Source organism: Pinus tabuliformis, chromosome 7 (assembly GCF_031772625.1).
Source record: "Pinus tabuliformis cultivar Carrire ecotype Pingquan chromosome 7, CPIR1, whole genome shotgun sequence".
NCBI classification, from domain to species: domain Eukaryota; kingdom Viridiplantae; phylum Streptophyta; class Pinopsida; order Pinales; family Pinaceae; genus Pinus; species Pinus tabuliformis.
Window position 1 is genome coordinate 699,121,624 of NC_142293.1, and position 9,398 is coordinate 699,131,021.

Sequence of the window (9,398 nt, forward strand, 5' to 3'; positions counted from 1 at the left end):
AGTTCCACATCAAATTCATCCTCTCTTGAATCATGATTCCTGTTTCATGTCATTGATGGGGGATACATCAAGGCCCTTCTACGACGAGTCGCTTCCTCTCAACATCATATCATTATCCAAGAAGTTGACTTAGAAACTCTTCCTTCAACACCTTAGGGCTTGCATACATCAATGACAAGTTTCCTTGCTCTCGGCAACAAGTTTAGATCATTGGCCTTCGACTGATAGATTTAGTGTGGTGTTCAACTTCAAATCATTCATTCACACCATACGAATTGTACTACAATACCTTGAGACCCATTAACATCATCAGTGGTTTCTCTCGCGTCTGTTAATGACTTACATCATTGGCCGTAATCAGATGGTGTCCACCATTTTCAACTCCAACTCCTTTATTTGCATGGCTAGACTCATACATTGGATGATTAAGTGAACAAGAAATAAGACCCTGAATCTAGTTCCATTCATCCGAACTGTGATTTCATCATTAATACAAGATCACAATGCATGATCGCTATGATCATATAGATAGTCATCTAATCATGGGTCCACCATTTGTCATCAATGAACATGTCTTCTTGATCATTGTACATGCAATGTTGGCTTATGCTATTACATTGAAAAATGCACTTGTTAATGATGTTTTAGATAGACATTTGTGACACATGTAAATTAATTCAATACACATCACATCATGTTGAAACAAAATAATAGAACCATAAGAAACACTAAAGATATATATATATGTGTGTGTGTGTGTGTGTTTTGGTTTTACAAAATTTATGCCTGAGACACATGTGGCCACATGGCCTAAAATATACATGCAGTCAAAATATGGCTATAAGCCTCCTAGTAGACTGATCATAGTGCTCATGGTAGCACGCCTCCGCGTGAGCCATCTTGCACAATAGCCGAGTGATACAACCACGCACATTGATAGTGTGTCATTGCAGCCTCATAGGCAGCTTATCGACCATAATCTCAATTATGCCATGGGTCAACCCCTCCATATGACGCTCAACCTCTGTTAGGGTCTCGACCACATTGAGATCCTGTAGTACCTCTCATCCTACTGTAGCAACTTGTACTGTTGTTGGTGCCTGTTGTGGGTCTCCTACATGATGAAGATAAGAAGATCCCACTGGTCAAATGGGTCCAATATATGCATGTGTAAAAACCAGTAGTTTAGTCTCGGATGCATAAAAAATCACAAAAAATTGTAAAACATAAAAATACAAAAATTGTAAAACTTAAAAATACAAAAAATGGTCAAAATGTTTTACCTATGGCACCCCATCACTCACCTTCAAGAAGCATGAGGTCCAAGTCTCTACGGAAATCCATCCCTACGTATGGATAATACTATATCATAATGAATTGCATGCACAACCAGCTGAAGAAGATAGGCGTGAAGCTCATCGACGAAGTACCTACATGCCTAGACATGAGATCCACATATCTCCGCATCCGTGGGACTCTTAGATCTATGGGGTCGAGCGTGATATGTTGTGTCCTGAGCAATGGAATCCTCTCTAAAGAAAAATAAATTAGAATCAAACCATAGCCAAAGTTTTTCACCGTCCATATTTTTCTTTAGTCAGCTGGTCTTTCATGTTTACCAATACCTCTTCACTCTAGTTGAATATTGTCGACTCTAGACATTCTAGAGTGTAATGCATATGTGACTTATTCGCCACATGAAGAGATGCACTGTCAGCCAATCCGACAATAATGAATAGAATTATTCTGAAAGGAAAACATACTACATCCTTGATGTTAATTTTTCCATCCTTAGTTGGTTGGGATCTCGGTCGATAATGTACAGTGACATAACCTTTGACTATTTATCCACCACTCCTTGAACCAGACAAAGAGACAGGTGCACCTCACTTTGACATACTAGTCAAGAAATATATATCATCTACCTTTATTTCCATTGTATGTGCACCAAGTCTAAATACTTGTGCTTGAACATCCCATGCATGAAAAATATACCTTAATAACTCTATTTGTTGCCTCATACGAAGAAGGCAGAAGAATTTTAAGAGTCCACAATCTCTTAAACCCTGGATTGTGGCAGGATCATTACTTGCAGTCAAATCTTGTTCTTCATGTTCTCTTTCCCTCCATATTAAGGCCATTTTATTCTAATAGACACCGCAACATCACAAGGAGAATCATTAGGATGAATTTCATGCAAAAAAACAATGAAAAATTGAGGCAAACAAGCAAAACAAATTTGGGGATTATGCCCAATGCACTCTCCTAAAGGGAAGATAGTGTGTTTTATTACTTCCCCTAGTGTATTTCCCTCTTGATCAATGCACCTTTCAACCTTCTAGGGGTGCGTTGGACCTAGGGCAAAGAATTAGATCCCTAGGGGGCCTCAAAACCTTGAAAAATGTGAATGAAATCACAAAATGGAACCATGAAAAGGAAGAGAAAGGTTCTAGCTCCTACTTGGAAGTAATGGCACTTGAAATGATACACTAGATTGGTCACAATCAACTACAAAAGATTGAGTGAAAAAAACACTCAAAACTCACTCTCCAAGAGATAAATGTGAAATGGTAAAAATGAGTTACCTTTTGCCTATTTTATGGTCATTTTCATAATTAATTTAATAATGTTTTAACCTAAATATGACTAAGTTTTATCATGAAACGAGTATTTTTAATCTTTTATTGGTGTTTTGAGTAGTATGACAACTGTTTTAATAGATTTGATGATGTTTGGATTGAAACAAGTCATTTTGATCAAGGAGCATACTTTTATCACTTTTTCAGGCTTTGTAAACATACGAAAAATGAACCCCCCTATAGTCGTCTTTTAGCTCTTTTCAGACTCCCTAAACATGAAAAGACTGTCGAGCACTTCTATTTTTGAACTCATTAAATTAGATGAAAATACGTCTACTCAGTATAAGTTTAACCCTTTTCTGGGCTGAGATAAACTAACTACGAAAAATAACTACCTTAGTCGAACATGGCTAAGAGGTTCTCCTAAGTATTATTTTCTGCCTTTTCAAACTCAAGAGACTATGTACGAAAATGAACCTTTGGAGTTTTCTTTTTCGCCTCTTTTTCAAACTCTCTAAAAGTGAAAAAGATGTCGAGTTAAACCTTCACTAGACTCGTTAAAACATCAAACAACGATGGATTAGTTGAACATGAAGGTATCGAACCACTCCTTCTCAGGGTTCATTAAACATACTCGGAGGGATTCATCCAAAGGATGAACTTAAATATCAAGCATATGTTATCCTCCTCAAGCTTGTTAAAAAATAAAGAGGTACTGACCAACAATGGTTGGGGAAATTGGGAAAATAGGATACTCCACCTATTATGGCAGTGAGTCACTCTTGAACATGACGCTCTTCCACTTCATCTCCGTGGTTGCTGGGTTCGGAAATATTCTTGTCTTTTGGTTCATCATACCATTTCAGAGCCTTCATTTTCGATTTTGGGTCAATGTTTCCAACTCCATTCAATTTCATCGATGTTTTCAAGAGAAGTCATTTAGTAAATATCTAGTATGATACTCTTAAGACTTCATTCCATGTTTGTCATTCCTGAACTAGTTCCACATCAAATTCATCGTGTCTTGAATCATGGTACTCATTTCATGTCATTGATGGGGGATACATTAAGGCCCTATTGTGACGGGTCGCTTCCTCTTAACATTAGCTCATTATCAAAGAAGTTGACTTAGAAACTCTTCCTTTAGCACCTTAGGGCTTGCATACATCAATGACAAGTTTTCTCGCTCTCGGTGACAAGTTTAGATCATTGGCTTTTGACCGAGAGATTCTGTGTGGTGTTCAACTTCAAATAATTCATTCACACCATACGAATTGTACTACAGTACCTTGAGAGCCATTAACATCATCGATGGTTTATCTCGCTTCTGTTAATGACTTACATCATTGGCTGTAATTAGATGGTGTCCACCATGTTCAACTCCAACTCCTTTATTCGCATGGCTAGACTCATACGTTGGACGATTAAGTGAACAAGATATAAGACCCTGAATCTAGTTCCATTTATCCAGGCTATGGTTTCAGGATTAATACAATGTCACAATGCATGATGGCTATGATCATATAGATAGTCATCCAATCATGGGTCCACCCTTTGTCATCAATGGACATGTTTTCTTGATCATTGTACAATTACATGTAAGAGTGTTGTACATGTAATGTCTTCTTGATCATATAAGCCTATGTTATATAATGTTGCCCCCTACCCCTCACAAGTATCTCCTATAACACATTCCCCTCTCCTAATAATTTCCGATTCAACCTCTCATGATCCCCCCCTTATGAATTTTAACCACTTTTGAAACCCTCTCTTCTTTGGAACCAATCCTTGGTTACAAGCTCCATCCCTCTCCTAACCCAAAAAAAAAAAATATAAATATAAATAATATTAAACTTTATTTAGAAATAATACTTATATAATCTAATAGCATGAATTAACATTAAGTATAATTAAGTTTCATATGTGAATATATTGGAATAAACTAATAGCATAGACTTATATAAATAAAAAATCTAAGCATTAGAAATTATAATTTAACTTAAATAAAAATAAAATTTATAAAATAATAAAAAATCTCATTGTAATTATTTAAACATAAAGGTAACAATGAAATTAATAGTATCATGAATTATATGAATAAATAATAAAACTCATATTGGAATATATTAACAATGATAACAAAACATTATACCATAAATCATTTAAGGTAGATTAAAATAAATAAATCATTAGCAATAAATAAATAGCATTATATTAACCTTTTCTAAATAACATTATATTGGCAACAAACTAATTAACATAGGCTTAAATAAAACTAAGGTCTAAGCAAAAATGTAGCAATGTATTAACTCCTATAAACATTAAACAAAGAAATTTAATTTAATTAAAGTAATAATAAAACTAAAATGTAATTGGTCAAAGAATCATTAAAATAAATTAAAAAACATAAAAGTAGTAATAATTTTTTTATAATATTAAATATAATATAACTCACATTAAAATTTATTAACAATAATTAAATTTCATAAATCATTATTAAACTAAAATAGAAAAGCATAGAAAGAATTAAAAATAAATAATTTATTAAATAACAAAATAAGAATAATGAATTATAATAATAAAAATATGGTTTCTTTCATCCTGAGTTGGTCAGCTCCCCAACTTGACATCACTCCAGATCATATTTATTGCTCACGCTTCTCTTCTTTGTAAATCAGTCCTGAGGATGAGTCTTGATCTAGACTCGAAATGTAGACAACATGAAAATGAAGACTGTGGAATATCTAAATCCAAACACAGAAAAACCACACCACAGAAATCTGCAAACCATTACAGTTGTTCTTGATCCGAAATTGTCATAAGGTAAAACACTTCAGTGATCAGCCACTATTTCTGACTTTGCGCTTTAGGGGGCAATCTGTTATAGGCCATTTTGTCACATCTGGTCAATAGGCATACAAACTAGATCAATATACATCCATGAACACCTTGTCATTATCACTACACAATGCCCTAAGCATGACTCTCTCAAATCCTTGAGTTTCCGACCTTGACTGCTTCATTCTAGTGCTTTTAAGGGCTAACGCACCCTGGCCCTTTAGGGACCCGTGTTCACCAACAAGTTTCTCAATTATGCGCATACTCTGATCACAATAGGTTTTCCCTTGTTGGGGGTGCACTGATTCTAGAAATTCAGGAAAAATAAAAGAATCCCGAAGCTTCCAGGAGTTGTAACAACCGTTTATTTTGGATAAGAACTTCAAATCATATCTCATCTTACCTTGGATATTTCACCTCTTATCCCTTGAGCTCATCGTCTCATCAAGAGTGGATTTCAAGCCTAGATTGGTAAATTGATCAGAATTCCTAAACTACGATCCTCTCCTATATATTTACTACCATCCACAAGCTAGAGGTTGGCTTTTGGAGACTAAGCATACCCTTATGCTTCTACTTTGATCATAAGTGAGTTATCATTCCCATGCATTAGGGTGGATTTGAGGTGTAGACTAATCATACCCTTATGTTGCTACTTTGATCATAAGAGAGTTATCATTCCCATTCATTAGGGTGGCTTTGAGGTGTACATTGTGGCAAGGAAGGACAAGTCAACTTGGGAGGGCCTTTACAAGATCAACTTCCACTTTTGGTTGTAAACTCTCTCCCTTTCATATTAATAAAAAGAGTATATTGTTTTCTTACATGTGTTATGTTATGTTTATGAACATGTGTTTCAATGCTATGTTGATCTATTCAATAAAATGATTGGATAATGCTACATAGATGTCATAGATCTTTGGCTTGTGTTGTTTGTTTGTGCAGGTTCTAATTATAGTGATCAGAGCTATAGTTGGAGCTGACAAGCCAAGAGGAGAGAAGAGCTTGCAATGAATCACAAGTAAGCATCTTTCCATTATACAATTCCTCTAAGGAAAAATTCATTGTCTTTGATTTCTGTTGTTTTAGACCAAGCCACTAGGTCTAGGAAAAATACTTATGTCCGCAATCGTATATTCTGTATAGCACTATGACATAACAACAAACAAGAAAGAATTAGTAATTTTTTTAATAAATTAAAATGAAATATTAACCAAACACTAATTCATTAAAGATACTCTCCTACATATTAACAATTAAGATCTCAATAAGTTTATATAAATGATATATATCCTAATAACCTAATAAGTAGTTTACCATTCTATGTGTTTCCCATATAACTCATATTAATAACAAAATTGGACATAAATGAAATGTATATGGCAAATTGTTCATCCATAAAGTAAAAAGGAGAGGAAAAATGTATATACCAATTCAATGAAACAATAGCATTATGTAATAAGTTTGTGTGAATTTTGCATAAAAAAATTAAGATTAGGGATTTTAGAAATACTATCTAGGTGAATAATATTGTGTGATTGCCAAACCATGTTTGAAAAAACCATTAAAAAGACACATTGCATGTTCTTCAAAACTAGCTATTTGAGCACGAGGTGTGGCCTATTCAAACACGACTACATTTTAATCAACGACCCGGAGTTTCTTTGGACCAATAACAATGATTGCGTTACAGGGAAGCATGCATTTAAATTCTTAGTTGAATATTGAAAATATTTATATATGAAGATAAGGGACATTACTTGCACCGCACGCAATAAAAAATTACATAAATCATTGGTGATCACGACCGAGACCCTTTTGTAGCTGCGACTGCGTGAAAATACAGTGGAGAAGATGGCGGGGCCGTTTGATAAACAAGCAAAGGAGTACTTAGAGAGCAGGCCTGCTTATCCTGCTTCATTGTTTTCCATGTTGGCATCTCTTACTGCCAATCACCAACTGGCTTGGGACGTGGGTGCAGGCAATGGCCAAGCTTCTCTTTCTGTAACCTCTCTTACCTTCTTCTTTCATTTCATTTCACTCTAGTAATTGTTAGGTTTCACATGAAATTATGAGATCATTGCCTGAAATTATCTGAGCGTAGATTGCAGAGCATTACGATCGGGTGATTGCCACAGACAGAAGCAAGGAGCAGCTGGCTTTGGCGCGGAAGCATCCGAAAGTGACGTATGCTGTCACTGCGCCCATTATGATGGATGAAGAGCTGTTTTCAATCGTGGGGGAAGAGGGATCGGTGGATCTGGTGACGGTGGCCACGGCAGTCCACTGGTTCGACCTCGACACCTTTTACTCTCAAGTTAAACGCGTCCTGCGCAAACCAGGGGGCGTGATAGCGGTGTGGACTTATAAAAGAGGTAGCGTCAGTCCTGCTGTCGATGCAGTGGGTGCTGATTTGCTGGAGTCAAGCATGCCTTACCGGCAACCAAAACTTGAGTATATGTTAGATGGATACAGGAAGCTGCCGTTCCCCTTCGAGCCGGTGCTAGAAAATGGAGGGGGCAGCGAAGGTAATCCCTTCGAAATGGAGATGGAGATAGAGGTGTCGTTTCAAAAATTCTTGCAATCGTACAATTCTTCCCCTACGGTGGTCACAGCGAGAGAAAAAGGCGTGGAGCTTCTGAATGAAAAGGTATTGAGAAGGTTTAGGGAGGCGTGGGGTGATGAAAACAAGATTTACACCTGCAAAATGCCATTGTACCTGCTAGTAGGCACTTTGGCCCTTTGAAGCCAAATACTTCTCATCATTTTTGTGTTCGGTTTGTTTTTGCCCCCACCAAGTTTGACCTGTGTTTGTGATATATGTAAAGTTGGGGGGTCGGAGTTGTGATACCTATGTAGTTTTGTTTCATATCAATAGAGATGAAATTTCAAACAAAAATAAAATTACCCTAACGAACTGTTTTAGCGCAATGGCAAATTTTTATTTTTTTATTTTGGGAGGTTTTATAAAAAAAAAGTTTAATGTGGTGATCATTTTAATGTTGTCCGTAATATATATTTTGCTTTCATATATTTTTAACTTTTTATTTTTTTACTTTGATGTCATACCAAAACATTTTTTTACTTTGATGTTATATCAAAACATCTCTAGAATACTGAAATTATCATTACACAAAGCAAATTATATATTTTATTTAAATTTTAGTATAATTTTGAAATTTAATATTATGAAAATGAATGTATATGTTTATCTCCAATCTCCCTAGTTATGTTTAATGTATTAAGTCTTAACATTTGTATTTGGTTTTCAAAGTTATCCTTTGAGAGCTTTTTAGTGAACACAAATTTGTAAGTTAATGAGTGGGTGTATGGATCTTTAATTCAATTTAACCATTCATTATAAGCTCATTCACAAAGTGATAATGAGTGGGGGTCTATGGATCTTTAATTCAATTTAACCATTCATTATAAGCTCATTCATGTATGGTTATTTGTGTCTAATGGTGTTAGATTTAGTTTAAGCTTTTCTTATGGTTTCTTGTTAGTGCTTATATAATGCATGGTTGTAGAAAGACTTAAAAAGGGTTGTTCATGTTGGAATCACAATTTTTATTAAACCAAAAATTGTAGGCTTTAGTCTCTGCTACAATCACCAGAGTTATGATTCATGAGAGGTGGTTAGTCTATGTCGTGAAATACATAGGGAGCGTTAAACCCAATGTCCAACAATCCCACCCTAGCGCGAGCTGGGAGAGTTTCAAACTCGAGACCTATCACTCTGATACCACTTGTTGGAATCATGATTTCCATTAGACCAAAAACCGCAAGATTTAGTCTCTGCTACAATCGCTAGAGTTAAGATCCATGAGAGGTGCTTATTCCACGTCGCGAAACACACAGAGAGCATTGAACCCAATGTCCAATAGTTCAATGCAAATGCTGGGAGGCAAGTTGTGAGAAACTAATCTCGAGTAAGATATGTGAATGTTAGTTAGGCTGAGGGCCACTAGAAAACTTGTA

At 35.6% G+C, this 9,398-nt stretch overlaps 1 protein-coding gene across 1 annotated transcript; it reads left to right on the forward strand.

Moving 5' to 3' along the window:
* Positions 1-7,204: 7,204 nt before the first annotated feature.
* LOC149249437 (uncharacterized) lies at positions 7,205-8,411 on the forward strand. The gene is made up of 2 exons (XM_089456252.1): positions 7,205-7,421; positions 7,522-8,411. Exons 1-2 carry the CDS (start codon positions 7,272-7,274, stop codon positions 8,161-8,163), a joined length of 792 nt encoding a protein of 263 aa, XP_089312378.1. The 5' UTR covers positions 7,205-7,271; the 3' UTR covers positions 8,164-8,411.
* The last annotated feature ends 987 nt before the right edge of the window (positions 8,412-9,398 follow it).

What these genes read in the sequence shown, in the direction of transcription:
- LOC149249437 (XM_089456252.1), top strand. Translation starts at nt 7,272, where the DNA reads ATGGCGGGGCCGTTTGATAAACAAGCAAAGGAGTACTTAGAGAGCAGG. An exon ending in ATGGCCAAGCTTCTCTTTCT is followed by an intron (nt 7,422 to 7,521) that starts GTAACCTCTCTT and finishes ATCTGAGCGTAG; the next exon opens with ATTGCAGAGCATTACGATCG.